The following is a 21,832-nucleotide window of genomic DNA, read 5'->3' as shown; positions in this document are numbered from 1 at the left end:
TATATTATATTTTGTATAAAAATTATTTCAAAATATAAATTTCATATACTAATTATATTAATTATATGCTAAATGTATTTTTATCTCAAAAGTTAATAGTATAACAATAAAAATACAGCGAACGACGCGGGCTGCCTTAGCTGTGAAGCGTGGAAAATATTTCACATATTTTCCGAGAGTGCCCTGTATCAAGAGCGGCATGGAGAGCGGGCATTAAGCCATCTTTATTGCAAGAATTCATGAACGTGGAGATAGTGGATTGGATAGATTTCAACTTACATAAGCCTTGATACTTCCCCCTCAACCATGAGGATTGGGACCTACTATTTGGCTCGATCATTTGGATTCTTTGAAACCGACGAAATAGATTGATTTTCGATTCAAAGTTTCGAGAAACAAATAGTATTTTGAATGAGAGTTTTCGACTTCAAGAAGTACGATAGGCGATAGAAAATAATACTGCTCGGATGGACCACCAATGAGCTCGAGTAAACCACCAAATCCCATGGCAATCACCTCCATACAGATGGTGCAAAATAAACATGGATGGGGCTCGTCAGCCGAACACGGCTTTAGTAGATTGTGGGGGAGTGATAAGGGATGACCACGGACACTGGATTGTGGGTTTCAGCTATTGGCCTATGCTCAGTACTTGACGGAGAATTATGAGGAGATTATGAGGGTCTTTCATTGGCATGGAATCGAGAGTACAAAAATGTCATCATTGAAGTGGATAGTAAAAATGCTTTCAATCTTCTTGTTCGAGGTGAGGATGTAGATTTCAGCTCATCAATGATGCCGCATATCACAGTTATGATCCAACGAGAATGGAGAGTAGAATTTCGGCATGTGCCGCGTGAAGGAAACAAGGTAGCAGGCAGCATGGCGAAGATTGCATGGGAAATACCATTTGGTAACCAGGTTTTCCAATTGCCACCGACTAAGATTGAAGATTTGGTGTCTGCAGAACAGCCGAGTCGTAGTGTAGGAGGAAGCTGATTCCTGAAGTACGAATGACCAAGTGCTGGTTTTTAGTTTTCTTTTCCCTTTACATTAAATCCTAATTTACAACTCTAAGGTCAACGAATGCCAGTCAATATATAAACAAGTTTAGCCGAGTCTCTGTAATGTCTTTTTCGGCAGTGTGTATAAAAATCCCCACAAAGGAAAAGAATGGTCGATAAATAAATTTAAACACTGCCTACCAATATAAACTAATTTCTCCTATGAATTAATCAAATATAACGGCCCAGTTGAATGAGCATCACGCTAATATCATCGGATGAGCCTCGTGAAACAGAAAGATCAACAAGTTTTTTACAGGCACCCAAAGCATTCTGCTTACAGATGCCTAGACATGAAGGACGAGCAATGTCAACTGCTTCCTGGTTGGTAACCTTATCCCATAACCCATCAGAAGCTAATATTAAGAACTCGCACTCGGGTTTGATGCAGACAATCTTTGTCTCGGGCTCCGATATTACCCACTCTTTAAGGTGCCGATCTCCTATCCCTCTGGAAACAGCAAGACAACCCTGTATTCTCCAAGCACCACGGCATAAGTCCACATAGCCACCCTGCAAAAACAGAATTTTCACACAATGAATCAGTCACAGTTCAGATCGAGTTCATCCCAAAATGCACACATCATGAATGTGAATAAGGCAGAGATGATTGATTTATGGCAAAACTTCTTACAGAAGTCTCGATTCTGTTTCTTTCGTCCTCCCTTGAAGGTCTGTGATCGGAGGTAAGAGCCTCAGCGACACCACCTCTGCTCATAACAGCGCGACAATCACCAGCGTTGGACACAATAAGGTTTTCATTCTGGATCAATGCTGTCACACAACATGTGCCACCGGAGACGTCTTCCTTAAGAAACTCGGCATCTGTTTTCAAATAACCTTCTTTAACAGCTTCCTTTACTTTGCTTGAGTCCCTTCTTCTAACAACTTCATCTATGATGTTCTTCTCCAATTTTTGGGCTGCAAACTCTGCAGCTATAGCACCTCCATGTCCGTCAAAAACACCGAAAAAGGCCTGCAATCATCACATAAAACCGTATGTCTCACCAGCTTAAAATTAATTCAAAATCCAAATTAATGAAACTATCCATCTTTTTCTGCTTGTTCATTAGTATAAAATCCTCCAATTCTAATGGAACCTAGCAGAATTCACTCATCCAAACTTTCAGAATTCATCAAAAGAATACTTTGTTCTTTTATGCTAATCTAAAATAACTAAAATTCTAAATTTATTACGATCAAGCAAACAAGAAAGCAGAAAATCACAAGAGAAAAAAAGCCCAAAAAATATAAATACCTGTTTTGAATCTCCTTGGAGCTCAACAGAAGCTGAGAACCTATCTTCCATAGCCTCTCTCCTCCCTCTTTTACAGTAAACCGAATAGCCATCTCCTTCTCTCTCCACCTCTCCCCCCACTTCACACGGAGTTGCTGGAACCCCAAAACACACAGCCGTCGTCGCTACCGGAATATCCAGCCTCGCTGGCCTCTTCCTCTTCCAAATCGTCGACACCGATCCCGGTCCCAGACCTGCAGCCGAGCTCGAAACGGAAGAAGACGATGATGCTGAAGCAGAAGAAGATAACAAGGACCCAGTCGGCGGTTTATGAAGCCGAATCCTAAAAGGCGAAGACGGCGATGAAGTAGGAGGTGAAGCAGGAGAAGAGGACGAAGTTTTGAGGTGAACCAACGATGGGTTCAAAGGTTGGGGTTGAGGAGAGCTGATCGAAGTTCTGGTACAGAAAAGAGACGAAGACAGAGAGAACACTGGTGAGCTACAGATGGTAACTGAACACGACATCGCCTTCTCTAGGCTTTTTTTCTTCCTCTTCTAAAGTTTTTCCTTAATTTGTTCTTTGCTTTTTCAACAACGTTCGAATTAGGGTTTGCCCTTGTTTTCTTCCTCTATGACAGAGAAATTGAGAGATGGAGGAATATATATATATATATATATATATATATATATATATGAGTGAGTGTGTGTGTGTGTAAAGGGGAAGGTGTTGGTCTTCGCTTTGCGTGTTAATGGCGGTGTTATTATAGTTTTAGAGATTTTGACCAACGACTTGACTTTTCGGGAATTCCTTTTTGGTGGAAAGTCAAGGTTATCCCTCATCTTTATCTTGTAGACAAGTTTGGTACTTATTTTATAGTCTTTTCCTTTTTCTATCTCTTGGTTTCTTAAATATTTTAGGCTAAACTACAAGTTTAGTATCTAAACTATTACTTTTATTTTATTTTATTTTGGTACCTAAACTTTATTTTTAAAATTAAACTTAACATTTATTTTATGTTTTAATTTGATATTATATCATTAAAAATTAAAAGAACTACCGGTGTGAGATTATTTTACTTATCAATAATAATGTGATATTATCTTATGGTGACACATCAACATTACTATTACATTTTTAACGACAAGTATCAAATTAAAATATAAACTAAACATCTAATTTAATATTGTGATTTACTTAAAAAATTTAATTTCCAATTTTATATGATTTTAATTTTTAATTTTATATAAAATATTAACTTTATTTATGATTTTTTAGTACCTTTATCGTCCTGCACCTTATATTTTTGGAAATTTTCATTTTATGTAAGTGCAACATAAATTAACAATGCAAGGTTTATGTGATGTAATCAATTGCTCTTATACGATATATTATAAATACATTAGCATTCACTTAATTTTAGGATAAACTACATCAGATACCACTGAGTTTTAGACATTTGTCGTTTATATCACTAAACTTTCAATTTTACAAATTATATCTCAAACTTCTATTTTCATTTCAACTATACAAACCATTAAACCATGCGACTACCGACGTTGCTAACAACTGGCAACATAAACACCTCATCAAAACAACATCGTTTCAATCTGGCTATTAACGATTTAATGGTCCAATGATATAATCGAAATGAAAATCAAAATTCAATGCTAAAATTAACAAAATTAAAAGTTCAATGGTATAAATGATACACCAACTAAAAATTGGTGGAATATGATGTAGTTTACCCTTAATTTTATTTTAAATATACATGCATTCAATTAATTTAGGGGACGTCCCAAAGCGAAATCAAATTGAAGCAAAGGATAGCAAATCTATTTAGGCTTCTTTCCATCACAAAAACCATTCAGAGTTTTTGATCTAAAATTAGAAAGAAGCCACTGATCATTTGACAACTAAAAGTAAAGAAAAAGAAAGAGGGGAATTTAGGGAGTGATTAACGGTGATAGAACTCAGTCCCTTAGATGTTCAAAAACAACTGCGATCATATCCGCGATTCATTACAGGTCTGTTATAACTCATCACCGTTCTTCAACCATTAAAACACTCCCAAACAAATTATACCTTTTTCTCTTTAGTTGCCCAGTTGTTCTCACAAAAACTAGAAAGAAAAAGGATTGCAGGGAGAGGTAAAAGATGAAAGCAACACAATGGATATGGCTTCAAGGGAACGAGTCATATGGGAACCGATTCCATCCACACTGACCAGATTGTGAATCTTCTTTCTTTCTTAAACACTATAATTTGCTCCAAGAAAACAGCTTTTCTATTCGTTTGAATAGATCCGAAACCCTAAATATTCTTGAAAGACCATGATTTGAATGCTGTGGAGGAGAGGGTGAGATGCCAGTTATACACAGAGAACTTATGAAGATATATTTGAGGTGCGTTTGGTTCACGGAATATAAGATTACCAGTGGGAGTAAAAGATTACCAGGAAATAGGATTACTGGGAATGCTGTATTTTGTGTTTGGTTGGTTTAGTAGGAATATAAGATTACCGTGTTTGGTTAAAGGAATAAAAAATTATTTGAATGTATATTTGACCAAATTGTCTTTATTATATATTTGTATAATATTACAAATTGTAAAATATTTATATATTTTCTTAAAAAAATTAAATTCATAATATTTATATAATTTTTTTTACAAAATTAAAAATATAAAAAAGGTTTAATGAAAGAGTAAATTTTTTTAATCTTTGAATTTCATATAAAATTTTAATTATAGAATTTTTTTTGTAAATCTAAAATAATTTAAGGATAAATTTGTAATTTAACCTTCGTAGAATTTTTATTATTCAATGATAGAATAAGGATATTTTTGAAAAAAAATAAAAATTTAAGGGCGTTTTAGTCCAAAACGCCGGTAATGTTACAATACCTAAGGGAATGGAGGTAATAACATTCCTGGTAATATACCCAAAAAATATACTATTGGTAATAAAACATTACTGGGAATGAGATTCCCGGCCAACCAAACATGGGAATGTGGGATTCCCATCCCATGAGAATCCCACAGTCCTTGAACCAAACACTCCCTTATTATTAATGAGAAATTACCAACCTTACCTCAGCATTATGGGCTTTTCTTTTTAATAATTCTTATGGCCATTGTCTAGATTAAGTAGTTCTGTTTTGGGCCGTATAAAGATTTTCATTTATTCTTAATTTTTTTTAAAAGATGTATTCTCAATATAATATATTTATATAAATTTATAAATTAAATTGATACACAATTAGAGGTGGCATATGAATACTTAGGATCAGCTTCGGGTCTAGTCGAAAAAGCTTTAAAGTAGAGCTAGACTGAATTTGACTCAAAAATTTTAAAATAGAGTTCGACTTGGCTTGAAAGCTCTCGAGCTTAATATCTTCAAGCTCGACTCGAAATCAAAACCATGAATTTAAGTCGAAAAAGCTTAAAATAAACTTAACTCGATTGAAATCCAAATTCAAACTTGAACCTAAACCTTAAGTAGATGAAAATTTTATACTGATTTTTTTTAAAATAACACATAAATATTAATATTATTAATAATTTATTTTTCAAAATAAAATTTTATATTATTTTTTCGAGTTACTCACGAGCTTTTTAAGTCGAGTATCAAGTAATTCGTTTTGACTCATTAAAAAATCGAGTCCATTCGAATAAAATATTTATCAAATTTTGATCCTATCAAACTCGAATATCTCACAATTTTTTTTTTGTACCTTACGCTCAAGTGGTGCATAAATGTACATGAAGAAGGAAAGAGGGAAGAACCTCCCAATTCAATCCTCCATGTCATTTTCTACGAAGTATCCCACTTTTTCAACCCCTTACTCCCTAAGTCACACTCTTCATTCCACGCGTTTAAATCATCCATTCATACATCACCAACCACCATCATCATCCTCACTAACACTATTTCACTCTACTATAAATACTCCTCTCGTTTTCCCCATTCCACTCATCACAATTCATAAACCCAGATTTCTTTAACGGATTCTGAGTCGCAATGGGAGAGGTCAGTAAGCAAAATACTCTCCATTCCAATCCCATTTCCCTCTCTTTCTTATTGTTTCATCTTCTTTCATTTTTACTTTTTGTTGTTAATCAATATGGTTTAGTAGATGATGGTTCTTCTTTGTCTCCGTTACAGAAAAAGAATGGAAGCAAGAAGGGCGGGGATGGAGAAAAGAAGGAAAAGGGATCCTCAACCATTGTTCTCAAGTTTGATTGCTTTTGTGAAGGCTGTGCAACCAAAATCCTCAAGCACATTCATGAATTTCAAGGTACAATCATCTTGTACGTTTAAGATTCCCATTTTGCTTCTGGGGTTTCCCTCCCTTTTCGTCTTCGTTTCTTCATCTTGGTTTGTTAAGCCTTTTTGGCTTTTGCTATTTACTCTGTTTTGCAGGGGTGGAGACGGTAAAAACTGAGATGAGCTTAAACAGAGTGACGGTGATAGGAACTATGGATCCGACTGCCATGAAAGAGAAGCTCGTGAAGAAAACTAAGAAGAAAGTTGACCTCGTTTCTCCTCAACCCAAGAAAGACGACAACAAAGAAGAGAAAAAGCCAGACAAAGAGAAAAAGCAGGATTCTGATAATAAATCAGAGAAAAAACCCAAAGAGGTAAGAATTTCCCATATCTTATTCTCAAATTTTCAGTTCATTTAAAAATAAATATATATTTATTATTTTGTTCAGGCTCCAGTGACGAAGGCGGATTTGAAGGTGCAACTGAAATGCCAGTGTGATGGATGCATTGATAAGATTCGTAAAATTGTCTCTAAAACCCAAGGTGGATGACTTATCATTGCTAATTGCCTATAAACTTTTTCCCTTCCGTTACTCTTACGGCGGTGAAATCTTGTATTAGTTTCTGAGTTTTGATTTTTTTTTCACGGTGTTTGTAGGTGTGCATGAGTTGAAAGTAGACAGTCACAAGGAGCTAGTCACAGTTAAGGGGACTATGGATGTTAAGGCCTTGGCTGGGGCTTTGAAGGACAAACTCAAGAAGAATGTTGAGATTGTAGCACCTAAGAAAGAGAAAGACGGCAACAAAGAGGACGGCGAGAGTGGTGGCGGCGGCGGAGAGAAGAAGAAGAACAAAGGTGGCAATGGTGGTGAAGATGGTGGAGGTTCTGGTGGTGCTAAGATGGAAGGGAACCGAATGGAGTTTATGGCTCAACCCCAATTTGGATATGCTCCTGTTTACATGCAGGGTTATCCTGGATATGGGCATCCGGGTTATGGTTACGGGTATGGTCATGGAAACCCGTATCCGCACCCGCATGGGCATGGTTACCCCGGCTATGTTCCGGGTCATCCGGTGTATGTTAATCCACGTCACCAAATGTTTAATGATGAGAACCCTAATGCTTGTTCCATTCTATGAGGAGAAATAGGGTTTATGGTATAGATTTCTAGATTAAGGTTAATGGAATGAAAGTGTAAATAAGAAATAAAGAATTTGGAGTTGAACATGGAACTTCAAAGCTTGTTTGGGATTTTCTTTTCTTTTTCTTATGTACGTTGGATTCTAGGATTTTGATGTTAAAGAGTTGAATGTTGGCAATTCTAAAAAGCTGTAAACCAAAAGCTATCAAAGTAGAAAAAAAAAACAAGTGAGAAAATGGACTTTTTACTTGTATGATTTTGTGGAATATGTGCAAAGCTTGCCCATAATGGAATTGTTGGTAGATGATGACACTCATGTACTTTGTTAGGGTAGATGCGAACTTAAAAATTTATGTTAAAAATCTAAAGGGTGTAGAATTATAAAATTTTAAAGATGTAAAATTAGATTATTAGTAAAAACATATTTAAATTATAAGAGAATTTAAAATTTTCAGGACTCAACACCCCTCAATCCAATCTCTAATGACACTAGAAACAGAATTCTACCAAATTATTCAACAAAATGAACCATCGAATCTGCCTTGCACGCCTCCAGTGTCTTTATTAGGTGTCTCCTCCTGTTAACCATTTCATGTTTGCCAACATAACAAATATCATCAACGATGAAAATAACCCACATACAAGCCTTTGTTTTTAAACATGGGATGAGCAAATGCAGCTTTTGCCAAAGCTGAAGTTACACTTTGTACCAAGGCCAAAAGGACAGCACAGCCACCATGGCAATGTGCTAGAAGCCAATGTTTGATGTCGGGTGTTGCCAGCTTTGACAGAATTGTGATATTCTTATATAATTTTATACAATTATGAGAAAGACATGCCATGGCGAGCAAGTGGGTTAATGTTTTTGTCAGGTTTCTTTTTAATTAAATTTATTGTGTCATGTCATGCTTGTGATTGTTTTGATGGCTTGAAAATTATAATAAAAAAGACCCAACATCATCAAACTCCTTTTGCTTTTTCCCCTCTCCTGCGATCTGTAAGATTGTAACTTAATCATTTGCAAGTGATTATTGGAATTTCATTCCATAAGCAACTTAAAATTTCAAATCTGTTAGTTTTCTCTATGTAAGAAAGAAAATAGGATCAATTATTGGTTCAAAATCTTTGTTTTCTCCTTTGGACTATAGAGAAACTTTTCTTCCACTTCACTCCCTTTTTCAATGGAACTCCTCATTCGGTCTCATCTAAGTTTAACCCTCTTCATCAAGCCAATGAAAACATACCCTTATCTCTTTTGCATGTGCACCTTGTACAATCATGATGTGGATGGTGTACATATAAATGAATCCACCGTGATGATTTTTTTTAAATAATCTGAAATGATTATAAAATAATATATATTCAGTATCTTTATTTATTATTGAAAACATATACACCTTACAGATGTAGTTGCTCAAATTCATAATCTCTAAAGAGAACAACATTTTTTTAACCACTTATGATTAACGAGTTCTATTATAAATGGCTGTCCCTTTTTTCCCATATGTATGGGGTAAGGGGGAGGTAAGATAGTAGGCTGCCCCCAACACCAGGTTGAGAGCAGCTTCCGTAGGAGACCTCCAAATTATGAAATGCCCTCCGTGGGACTTGATCCCACGACCTCAAGGTTTAGAACCTTGTGCTCTACCAACTGAGCTGGATGGTCATTTTCTAACGAGTTCTATTATAGTGATACTTAAATTTGCCATTCATGCACATTGCAGCAAAGGTCATCTTCCTCCCATTTTCCTTTGTCTCCCTTTTGTGAAATTAAGGGGGAACTTTCCTCACAAAGAGTGGGTAATAAGGTACCAAACAATAGCACAAACCAACCCCAAAAGCATCTTTCAATATCAATACTGTTTGCAAGCTAATGTTTAACGAGTTTAGCATTGTTAATAATTATTCCAAAACTTCTTTGTCTGCCAATTCAATTGGAAAGGGGGGGGGGAACAGAGCTGGTTTAGAAAAAATGAAGGAATATTCAGGTAAACCTACCAAGAAACCCCGACCACAATTAAATAAACTATACTTTAGTTGACTGAAAGAACTTGAGATTTATGTGTACACTTGTCTACTTCCACCTTTCTGATTAAGATTCTTGGACATTGTAAAGAAAAGAAAATATTGATTTAATTTCATGGATGAATGGAGCGTGTTTTTGTTCAATTTCATTGTAATTTCAAGAGGACAAAAAAAACTTTTACATGTGTAGAATAAGATTCCAACTCCATGTGATCTAAGTGTCTTTTGAATACTTTTAAAGGATATGATGATTGTTATAGCTCAATCCCATGTGATTAGTAGTAGCCTATATATATATATATATACACACATTAGTTTTTGTATAAATCTGAGATAATACAAGGGTAGTATATGCTCAAAATCTTTAACTCTTTAACAATAAATGCTCATACTACAACATACGTAATGCTCGAATCCAAAATTTTAAGGGATAACAACAAATTTCTTAACCACATAGATCGTGTAGTTCGTGCATTAAAAAAAAGTATTAAAGAGAAAAGAAAAGTGATTCATTTTTCCTAATGTTGTTTTCACCTTTATTTCCTTTTGAACCCACCATGCCCAAGAAAAGTCGTAACGTGATATTTGGTCATTCGAAGTTTGAAAATATAGGAATAGAAAACAATTTTTTACTCCCAAACGTGCATACAAAGTATATGAATAATTGAGTTCTAGACCTTTAAAAGAAGGGTGAAATGATCATGGTTACCGTCCATTCCTCTCCATAGCTATAATTTGGATGCATGAGGTTAAATTTTATGATTGAAATGGTCAAATTATATGTATTATCTTTTTTAAGATCAAAACACATAACATATGATCATATAAATTTGACAGTTAGAATTAATTAAAGTAATATTTTTTATGGGATCCTTAGTAGGGATAAAGTAATCTTTTTTATGGGGTCCTTAGTAGGGATACAATTAAATTTATATTTTGATATAACAAATAAAGATAAAATATTTTTGAACTTAATTAATTTGTTCATATATTTAAAAAATAATTCAAAGTCCAAATGAACTTGAAAATATGTTTAATGTGATTCAATTTTATCAAATCTTGTCAAACATTTTTTTTCTATCATTTTTGCACTTTAAAACAAGAATTTGAACACATAAATATTTTTTTGGGTAAATAGTACCAATATTGTTATTAAAGTATCAATGTTGTATTAACAGTATCGATATTGTTCTTATAGTAACAATACTACATATAATAGTAGTATTGATACTCTCTTAGTAGTACTGATATTACCCTTCGATTTTAAATATGTTCAAATTCCAGAATACAAAAATGATTTTGATATTCCTAAGAGCATCTATACTGCTTATAACAGTAGTATCGATACTCCTATGTATAATATTGATACTCCAACTTCCCCAATAGCTAGATTTTTTAATTTAGCACATGTAGTACCAATATTGCAAGAAATAGTATTGATACTGTTAAGTCTGGCAGATTCCAATGTTGAAATTAACTACCCAACGACTAGAATTCAACCCTAATAACGGTTAGAAACTCATTCCAACATATAAAAACACTCCAAAAACACTTAAAGAATGTTATTACACTTATCCAAGCTTAAAGATCAAGAGAAACGAATCTTAACTTTTTATTATTTATTTTCTCTTGTACATAGTGTTTTGAGCTTATTGAAAATCTTTATATTTTATTCTAGTAAGCTTAATTCTTATAAACATCTACCTAGAGAAATCTTATTGTTTACACAAAATAAATCTTTATAAAAGGGGAGATTTCTAGTTTAACCTTTCAAAAAAATAGAGAATTATAAATGTTACACCTTATCCTTGAAATGTAATAATAAATTAATAAATTTATTAAAAATCTTTAATGTGGAGTTAAGGTAGTGAATGTAGATCTGGTTGAAAAGTCAATACACAATATATCGTTGTGTCTATTTTTCTATCTTTTATTATTTTTATACCAAAGATTTTTAAAAACCAATTCACCCCTCTTAACTTATTTTGGTTGATCCTTAAACCAATACACCTCTTCGTTACTCGTTAGGTTTGATTTTGAAGAATAGTTATGCCGAGATAGCTAAGTCAATGCAACGAGTTTGATTGCATAAACTGTAAGCCTATAAGTAATTTGGAAAAAGAGTGTGATAGGATTAAGGTCACATATTTAAATCTAGGGGGTGGGCTCAGCCTGTCTAGTAGAATTTTCAGACCTTACTGTAGGAGGAACATTATGGGAAAACTGGAAGTGGAAGACTGGAAGGTTTAATTAAATCAACCGTGACAGCTAATGGAGCCCCCTTCAAAGTTACCTCAACAACATCATCATTCATCTTTCTAGAAATGTCGAAATGTCAAAGGATGTTTGTTGGAAGAAAATCTTATAATATTTTAAATAAAATGTTACTCATATATTATATTGATTTTAAATTTTTATTATAATTGTTTTTGTTTAATTTATTGATTTGTTTATGTTTTTACACTTTCAAATAAGTTTTTTTGGAACAATTAAAATAAGTAATTTTAACTCACTATTTTACACACTCAAAATAATTAAGATAGCACAAATAAAATTTTAAGATAAACACTTTTAATAAAATAAATAACTAATTAAAGAAAATCTAAATTTTAGAGTGGATATGTGCTTCTCGAATACATGTGGATCCACCACTTCCGACTATTCCAAGGCACCCGAGAATTGTTCACAACATATTAGCATAGTTCTAATTAACTGGCAACTAGTGAACTTCAGCATCTACTTTCACGTTTAATAACACATTCTTGAAGAAAGCTAATGATAAATTCAAATGATTATGAGCCAAAAATAGTCTAGCAATTATGATCATATATTAAAATATACACAGTTTCTTATTATATGTTACAAGATAATGTACAATGAAAAAGGAGGTGAAGATTGCATTAGCAGAGGACCGAGTCATGAAGAAACAAAATATGATGATAAACTACAGTTGCACAAGATTAAGGTAATTATCAAGTTTTGCTGCAAGTTGAATTAGCTTGAAGTCGCACTATAATGTGCCGCTAGAGAAACAGAAAAAATAAAGGTTAGGGATTTAAGGCCACGCTAAGAATTAGGATTAAGAATATATAAAGGTCTGGGTGCACGTTAGTAGGCCTAACGATTCAGGGATCCCGTCGTGTCTCCGGTGGTCTTCGCTCGCCTCGCCTACTGTCTACAAGATCACGGTGGTCATCTTAACCTGACTACCTTCAAGGTTTATGTTTTCCTTTCCTCTTCACCCTGAAAACCCATTATTCCTAGATGGATTGGAGAAAACTATTCGGTGGTTCAAATAGCCAAACGCTAAACTTCTACCCACCGAAAATGAAAGATGGAATCCCAACGATTAACCCCCCGCCGAGATCCTTGAAGCTGGTATATCAGAATGGAGGTTCTCACTCGTGGGGCAATTCCTCGGTCCGGCGCCAAACTTCGCAACATTACAGCGATTAATCGACAATCTTTGGACTAAATCTTTGCAAGGCTCTCGAGTAAAGGTCAGTTTGGCAGGTACAAACCTTTATATCTTTACCTTCGATTCTGAAACTGCTCGAAAATGGGTGCTTGAAAATGGCCCTTGGCATATTATTAACAAACCTCTCATTCTTAGGAACTGGGAACCCAGTTTGAAACGCCTTCATTTTGATTTCTCAAAAATCCCGATCTGGGTTCACCTGTTTAACGTCCCACTTGAACTCTTTACTCAGGCAGGTTTAAGCTATATAGCTAGTGGCTTAGGAAATCCAATTTCAATGGATTCAGTAACAGCTTCTAAGTCTAGACTAGAATTCGCAAAAATCTATGTGGAAATTGGTGTTAATGATGAAATCCCTAAAACCCTTGAGATTGTCCTCCAAGATGGTTCAACTACCTCTGTCCACGTTGAGGTTCCATGGCTGCCCCCTAGATGCAAAAATTGTAAGATTTTTGGCCATAGAGACACAAACTGTTCGTTGAAATCCATTCCTAAATCGGCTCCTCACCAAATCTGGAAGAAAAAAGATGTTCAACTCCCTAATGGCCCTCCAGTTGATGCTGAAATTTCACTCGATCCTACCACTTCTCGATCAGTTCCTATTGAAGTAACCCAAATACCTGTTCTGCCTGACCTCACTAGCTCTGAAACGCCTAAGCTTCCTTCTCAAACTCCATTTCATAACCCTACATCTTCTGTTGAACCTCAAGTGACTGAATCTGTCACAGATCACCCTTGTCCTAATCCTAAGGATTTACAAGAAGTCCCTAGTATTGTAATTCAGCCTCCCCCTTCTAGTCTTGTCGTAGAAGGGTCTCTTACCTCATCTCCTAAACGTGGAAGAAATCGACCTCCTAAGGACAAATCTGCTTTTGTTGGATCAAAAAACAGATTCGAAATTCTTAATTCATTAGAAGAAACTACCCCAAATCTTGACGCTCCTCAAAGGACAAGCCGAATAGCCTCAAAGGGGGTAGCCGAATTGGTTAAAGACCTTAAACTTAAAAAGAAAGTCAAACTTGTTAAAACCAAAAGTTCCCCGGTAGGGGGTGAAGGTACCTCTCTAGAACCAATTACTTAATGATTGTTAGCTATTGGAACATTAGAGGATTTAATAATCCCCTTAAACAAAAAAAGGTTCTCAATAGGGCTTCTCAGCATAACATTAATATCCTTTGTCTGCTAGAAACCAGAGTTAAAGCGAATAATTCTAATGTCATTATTGATTCTTTGTCGGCGAACTGGAATGTTAGTACTAACTATGATTATGCTATTAACAGGAGAATTTGGATCCTTTGGAATAACAACATTGAATTATCTATCTTTCAAGCTTCCGACCAGATTATTTATGCTAAAGGAAAGTACAATGGAAATTCCTTTGTTCTATCCGCTGTTTATGGTAGCAATGACATTGCTACCCGTAGACAGCTCTGGCAGAATCTGATCGAGTTGGAAAGAAATATAGGACACCTCCCTTGGATTATTGGAGGAGACTTTAACATTACTCTGCATCCCAATGAAAGCTCCGATTACGAGCTTCTTAGTCCTTTCTCGTCTCCCGAAATGAAAGAATTCCAAGACGTCATTCAGATGCTTGACCTCCATGATCATCCCTTTATTGGTCCTCTTTTTACTTGGAGCAACAAGCAAACTGGTTCTTTTCTTGCAAGAAAACTTGATAGAGTGCTCATCAATCCCTCCTGGGTTAGTACTTTCCATAGCTCTTTTGTTGAATTTTTCTCCCCAGGTGTCTCCGACCATTGTATGGCTATTGTTTGGCTTGTTAAAGATAACCCCACTAACAAGCCTAAGCCTTTTAAATTCTTCAACTTCTGGACTTTGCATCCCGACTTTTTGAAAGAGGTTGATCAAGCTTGGCAAGTTTCTTTTCATGGTAACCCTATGAAAAATTTATTCCTTAAACTCAAGCATCTTAAATCCTGCTTAAGGAACCTCAACTCTACTTGTTATAGTGATATCTCTTCCCGGGTAAAAAAGAAGAAAATTGATCTCGAAAAACAGCAACTTCTCTCTTTAAAAAAAGAAGATTCTATCGACAAGGAGCTTCTGATTCAACAAGAATTAAATGACCTTGAAGAAGCTGAACTTTCTTTTCTGAAACAGAAAGCTAAGGTGCATTGGATCAAAGATGGCGATCAATGCACTAAATTCTTTCATTCAGTTGTTAATGCTAAGAAGAAAAGGGAGACTATTCGCATGCTCATAGACGATCAGGGAAACAGACTCGATTCTTTTGACTCTATGGCCTCTGAAGTGGTAGCCTTCTTTTCTAAGCTGATTGGGACTGCTGATCCTAATGTCAAAGGCACTAATATCCACTTTCTAAAAGATCTGCTGAACTATTCCCTTACTCCTAACCACGCTTCAATCCTCGTCAAAGTTGTCACCACTGATGAGATTAAAGATTCAATCTTTAGCCAAGGGAATGACAAAGCTCCTGGCCCTGACGGGTTCACTCCTCTTTTCTTTAAGAAGTCCTGGTCCATTGTTGGTGAGGATGTGGTTGCAGCTGTTAAATATTTCTTCCAGAAGTCCATTATGCTTCCGGCCTTTAATGCAACTACAATTACACTGATTCCCAAAGTTCCAAACCCCAGCAAAGTCAAAGACTTCAGGCCTATTTCTTGATGTTCTGTCATTTATAAGTCTATCACTAAGATCCTAGTCAAGAGACTTACTAGCCTAGTCCCTGAAATAATCTCTCTTAACCAAACAACTTTCATTAAAGGAAGGAGCATTGATGATAATACCCTTCTCGCGCAAGAATTGGTCAAAGGGTATGGTAGGAAAGTTATTTCTCCTAGATGTTCTTTAAAGATTGATCTCAATAAAGCTTTCGATACCCTTCACTGGGACTTTATTACTACTGTTTTACAAGCTCTCAATCTTCCCCAGACATTTATTAATTGGATTGAAGCTTGTTTCTCAGGAGCTAGATTCTCAGTCTCTTTCAATGGTAGCTTGATTGGATTTTTTAAGGGTGCTAGAGGCATTCGTCAAGGTGACCCCCTATCCCCTATCCTCTTTGTCATCTCCATGAATATCCTTTCCAGCTTGCTTAACTTGGCTGCCGCTAAAGGTTTGTTCAGCTACCTCCCTAAATGCAAAAAAATTGGGCTCACCCACTTATCCTTTGCTGATGATCTTTTAATATTTTGTAAAGGAAATGTTGATTCTGTTGTCGGTGTCATTTCTGTCCTCGATCTTTTTTATGATATGTCTGGTCTTAACCTGAATGCCGGAAAATGTGTCTTCTTCACTGCGGGTATTTCGAACATCAATATTGATCTCATAAAAAGAGCTACAGGTTTCAACCATGGTTGTTTACCGGTTAGATACCTGGGGCTTCCTTAAATAACTAGAAAACTTTCCCAAAATGATTGTGGTCCTCTTATTGATAGTATTAAATCTAGGCTCATCCTCTGGTCTAGTAAACACTTAAGTTACGCTGGCAGACTTGAGCTCGTAAGAGCTGTTCTGTTCAGCATTGCTAATTTCTGGTGCAGGCAACTTCTGCTTCCTCAGTCTGTAATCAACAGGATTGAGCAGCTCTGCTCTCGCTTCTTCTGGAAAGGCTCTGATAATGCTGCTTCAGGTGCACGAGTCTGCTGGAATAAAATCTGCCATCTAAAATCTGAGGGAGGCCTTGGGTTAAAAGACCTTAAATCTTGGAATAGAGCCTGCACTATCAATCTCATAAAAAAAATTCTTGCAGGCGAAGGTTCTCTTTGGGTTGCTTGGATCAAAGCCTATGTCATCAAGGATAAGGACTTCTGGAACATGAATGGAAGTGCTTGCCTAAGTTGGAGTTTTAATAGAATTCTCAAACTTCGTAATGTTGCTCATTCTGCCCTCCTGAATGGTGATTCCACCATCAGGGAAATTTGGCTTGAAACTAGATGTAAGGAAGCTAAAGTTCCTTGGCACACTTTGATTTGGTTCCCCCATCACATTCCTAAGCATAGTCTGATAGCTTGGATGGCTTTTTTAGACAGACTTCCTACTTGCGATCGCCTTCTTCGTATGGGAATTACCACCAACGGGATTTGTGTTTTGTGTAACGAAATGCTGGAAACTCGGAATCATTTGTTTTTCGAATGCCCCATCGCTTCTAGTTTGAGAGGAAAAATCATGCTTCTTATCGGTCTTAACAAGAACATATCTTCTTGGGAGGACATGGTTAATTGGGCTTGTAACTCATGGAAAGGTAAATCTCTCATCTCCACTATTCTTAAACTTACTTGGTGTGCTAACATTTATGTTTTATGGGAGGAACGCAATCGAAGAATTTTCAAAGGATGCTCCAAAACTGTCAATGATCTGCTCAACAGCATCAAAGAACATGTTGGAATCAAGCTTAGGGGAAAAACCATCAACAAAATTGACTATGTTAACTCCAACCTCTGTACTTCTTGGTGTATTTATTAAATGATCGCTCTCTTGTATATTATATGTAATTCTTATATGTGATTGGTAATTGTTTTGTAGCAGACATTGCTTATTTGGGTAATAAAATTTATTTATCCAAAAAAAAATTTGATTGAATTGATTTTTTTAGTATCTTAACCCTCAATATTTCATTTTGAAGTAAAAAGACCCCTCCGTAGATGAGAATCATTGGTCAACAAACCTAAATACGAGTTTTTTTTGTCTTAAAATAAAATATTTGAGGGCCAAAATGATCTAAAAAAGAATAAAAGTTAAAGTAATTGTAGTCAAACGATTTGAGCCTTTTTATCCTAAAATGAAAAACTGAGGTCAAAATATTCAACAGTAAAAATATGAACTAAAATGATTATTTGATCAAATATTAATTACACTTTTAATATTATGCCAATTAAGAATCTGTATGAGTTTAATGACGATAGCAGTAGAGTTGAACATCACTGAAGATATTTGGTGGCCATCGTTCCCTGGGGTGATCTAAATAAAGCTGCTTCTTGTTCTCCTATGGCTATAGACGAATTTTGATTTTCTTTATCTGAAAAAGCATATATATATATATGACAATCTTTTTAGGAAGAAAACATATTTGCTTCAAAATATAAAAAAAAATATTATTTTGATTTCAGGTAGTTAGAAATTACTCTTTTGAGTATCTGATTTAGAAATAAAATATTAATTTATTAGATTCAACTAGTAAATTAATTTTCACCGTGCAAATAGAGTTCAATTGGAATTTGTATTCTTTTTTTTTTTTGAAAAATATTATTTGTTAATTATTAATAAAAGGAATTTTGTTAAATTTCATTAGAAGATATAAAATTAAGTTTATAATTAAGGACGAGTACGAGAACTAAATCCGACTTTATAGTGTTGGTTTTTAAAAAGAAAATGAGTTTGAGTTAAGTCAAATTTAGGATAAAAAAAATATCAATTCTTAACTGATTTGAGAGAATAGTATAAGAATTTTATCTAATTAGAGATAATTGTAATAATACATCTCTTTCTATATATTTTTTAATTAGATCTTATTTTACCGAATAAAAACAAAAACTATATTTATGTCAGGTTGGGTACAAATTTTTACTCCAAAAATTAAATTGGGTAGAATTTTCCTAAACTTAAATTAAGTGATGAGTGGGGAATATAATATTTAAATCAGATTCGAGTAAACCAAAATTTTTATCTAATCCATAATCATTCCTGTAAAAAATAATAATAATATACAACATAATAATATGTTGTATTTAATTTTATTTTTGGGTTTATATTTCAAATTTAGATGAGTTTAGACAAATTAAAATAATGAGTTACCTATACGGATGATCTTTTTTGTTTACGATCAATTTGATTTTGAAAAAAAATTAGTTTTTGTAATTCACGTTTCAGGTTATAACATTTTGATCATCAGGACGTTAACCTCCATTCGATTATTGACGTGACACATTAAAAATTATTAAATTCTAATTTTGACCCGTGAATTTTAAAAGTTGAAACAAAAAATCTAAAATCATTTTTCTCCCAAAACTTCTCTCCTCTTCTATAACTCTCTCTTTGCTGTTATTGTAGCTGCCGCTGTTGTCTGTCGTTTCCACCGCCATCAGATGCCGCATGCCTCTTTCCCTAACCTTCTTATACCCGGGTGCACAGCTCCGAAAAATACCATGGAAGTCAAGAAAGACGCAAAATATGCAATTGTTCAAGGACGAGTGTGGTTCTTCTTGGAGTTTGAAGTCTTTTAGGATAGATGAATTATTGGAGCTTCGATTTTGGCCGTGTATCTTATCTTGAAGATGTGGTGTTGACATATTTTGATTTATGAGTTTCAGGGGCATAGCTTTAGGTGGAGTCTGATCACACTCTATACTTCTGGGGTGCACTTTGGAGCTTTAATAGAAATTTTGAAGTTTCCGTTATAGGAGGCAATTACTACTTGTTGGTGTTGTGCTGCGTCATTTCTGTTATTATCACAGGAAAAATGGAAACCCATGGTTTTGAGACCTAAAAGTCTCTATATTGTCTCTTGAAAGTGTTGTTCTTTGTCATAAGAATGAAACAGTGGTTCTGTGAAACGTCAGAATGCAGGTGCTGCCCATGCCCGCAGTCTGGTGGGACTTAAGTTTGCAGTATTTTTAACTTTGGAGAGCAACTTATATCATCCTATGATATATTATTGGTGCAACTCAGTTGGTGGAAGAAGGCGAGGTTCGATCTTTAATTTTATGATCTTGAGACACAACATTAGGACACTGTTGAATTTTAAACTAAAAGCATGCATGAATTAAAAGCAAGAAACCATAATAAAGCCTATTAAGCTCTACCAAGTGCATTGATTCATAGATTAGCTGTTTTTACGTGTGCATGCGAGCCAGTGAAACTACTCACTACTATCAATTGCATAGCAGGCCAGAAATTGGTTTGGAAACTAAGCTCAAAAATCATCTTTGATTTAAGAATCAGTAGACATCATTGTTGTTTCGTATAAAGTATATACTCTTTCGAACTTCAAACGAAATATTATGATTAAACCACAGACTTGGTGTGGCAGCAGGAGTATCGGCGGGTCAAAGGTTTGGGTTGTGAAGCTGATCAAAATGTTATAATCCGAGAATGTAAGTGACCAAACTCAAAAATTTTCAAAATTGATAACTAAACCCGAACAAACAAAAAAATAAAAGGATCAATATCATCAACGACTGACTTCAAAAATTTTGAAATTTTTTATCTTTATCACGGTAATTTTAATTTAATCGTTGGAGTGTAAAAATAAAATAAAATAAAATAAAATTACAACCAAATTAAAATCATTGTTAATGTCATTGAGTCCAACAATATCATCAACGATTGACTACGATTTTGGCTAATTTTTTTTAAACATAGGACATGAAAATTTTGTCAAAATCATAATATATAAAGACAAATTTAACAATTGCTTAATTTTCACCCTAAACCCCTAAGTAATTTCTCCCAGTCTCGATTCTCTAATATTTTCTTTTAAATCAAAATAATTCCCTACTTGTTCTTTTGTTATTGGCATCGAGTAGGTGAAATTCCGATTAACTTTTCCCTACTTTTACTTATTGGAATCGAGTAGGTGAAATTTCAATTAACTTTTGTAAGTTAAAGAAATAAAATAAGTATAAGAGCTAATTTCATTATATGTCCCCAAACTGTGACTCTCATTTCAAATTGGTCTTTAAGCTTTTAAACATTCTAATTTCATCCTCAACCTATGGCTCTCATTCTAAATTGGTCCCCAAACTTTTGAATCTTCCAATTTCATCCAAATATGTAATTAGTTTCAACCATAGTTTAACCTAAATTTTATTTTTTTCAAACATATAATAATATAAATTGTGCTAACAATTTTATTAACAAATGATGTGATTAGTATATACATATAATTTGGGATGAAACTTGAATGTTCAAAAGTTTAGGAACTAGAACGAGGGTCAGAATTTAAGGACATGTCTGAACTACTTATTTCCATGTAGCCTGAGTAGCAGAGAGTAAAAAGCATGCATCCTCAACTTTCTCTATCAAATATTATTTGCTGTCCATAAAATTTGGAATTTGAGAATCTCTTTCAATGGTGAATTTCATCCGTTTCTGATAAAATCACAAATTAGTTCTATCTCAGACATGGTTTATTACGTTGGAATTATCCCAATACCCTTAACTTTACCCTTACTCTGGTTATTTTGTAAATCATTCATTAAAATAAAATAAAAATCATTTATTAAAATAAGAAAATCGAAACAATCTAATACTTTAATTAGATGAAATATTAAATTTATTAAGTAAAATTAAAGATATAGATATTAATATTATGAATAAAGAAAACTAAGTTGAGAATGTCATCCAATCCAATTTATTTCATTTGTAAATGTTAAGGTCCAAACCCCTAACTTTACTTGAGAAATTTAGTACATCATCTCATTAGACTAATTGATTGTTGATTATTATATATATTATTTTGAATAACGTAAACAATTGCTTAAATCTAATTTTTTTTTAAAATAATATTAATTTTTATTATTGAACACAATCAATGTATATATATGTGGAGCTAAACAATTCCCATTTGGATTATCAACATTAGATTGGAATCCTTTTCTTTTTCGGATATTATAACATCATGCATCTAAGGGACTCAT

The 21,832-nt window shown here is 34.3% G+C and overlaps 2 protein-coding genes and 2 non-coding genes across 4 annotated transcripts; 1 reads left to right on the top strand and 3 right to left on the bottom strand.

Moving 5' to 3' along the window:
• Positions 1 to 1,066: 1,066 nt before the first annotated feature.
• LOC120116236 (probable protein phosphatase 2C 25) lies at positions 1,067 to 2,967 on the bottom strand. The gene is made up of 3 exons (XM_039136777.1): positions 2,323 to 2,967; positions 1,699 to 2,040; positions 1,067 to 1,577 (listed from the first exon to the last, which is right to left on the bottom strand). The coding sequence occupies exons 1-3, from the start codon at positions 2,824 to 2,826 to the stop codon at positions 1,236 to 1,238; spliced, it is 1,188 nt and encodes a 395-aa protein (XP_038992708.1). The 5' UTR covers positions 2,827 to 2,967; the 3' UTR covers positions 1,067 to 1,235.
• Positions 2,968 to 4,081: 1,114 nt separating this feature from the next.
• LOC120116249 lies at positions 4,082 to 4,201 on the bottom strand. Its single transcript, XR_005515535.1, has one exon. It is a non-coding gene; the product is annotated as a small nucleolar RNA snoR136 (small nucleolar RNA).
• A 65-nt stretch (positions 4,202 to 4,266) lies between these two features.
• LOC120116248 lies at positions 4,267 to 4,352 on the bottom strand. The gene has a single exon (XR_005515534.1). It is a non-coding gene; the product is annotated as a small nucleolar RNA SNORD25 (small nucleolar RNA).
• A 1,890-nt stretch (positions 4,353 to 6,242) lies between these two features.
• On the top strand, positions 6,243 to 7,816 carry LOC120116237 (heavy metal-associated isoprenylated plant protein 3-like). The gene is made up of 5 exons (XM_039136778.1): positions 6,243 to 6,329; positions 6,465 to 6,597; positions 6,723 to 6,940; positions 7,016 to 7,109; positions 7,225 to 7,816. Exons 1-5 carry the CDS (start codon positions 6,321 to 6,323, stop codon positions 7,704 to 7,706), a joined length of 936 nt encoding a protein of 311 aa, XP_038992709.1. The 5' UTR covers positions 6,243 to 6,320; the 3' UTR covers positions 7,707 to 7,816.
• Positions 7,817 to 21,832: the final 14,016 nt, after the last annotated feature.

Source organism: Hibiscus syriacus, unplaced genomic scaffold, assembly GCF_006381635.1.
Source record: "Hibiscus syriacus cultivar Baekdansim isolate YM2019G1 unplaced genomic scaffold, ASM638163v2 tig00110287_pilon, whole genome shotgun sequence".
NCBI lineage: Eukaryota > Viridiplantae > Streptophyta > Magnoliopsida > Malvales > Malvaceae > Hibiscus > Hibiscus syriacus.
Note: the sequence above shows the minus strand (reverse complement) of the source record. Positions and strands in the feature narration are given on the sequence as shown.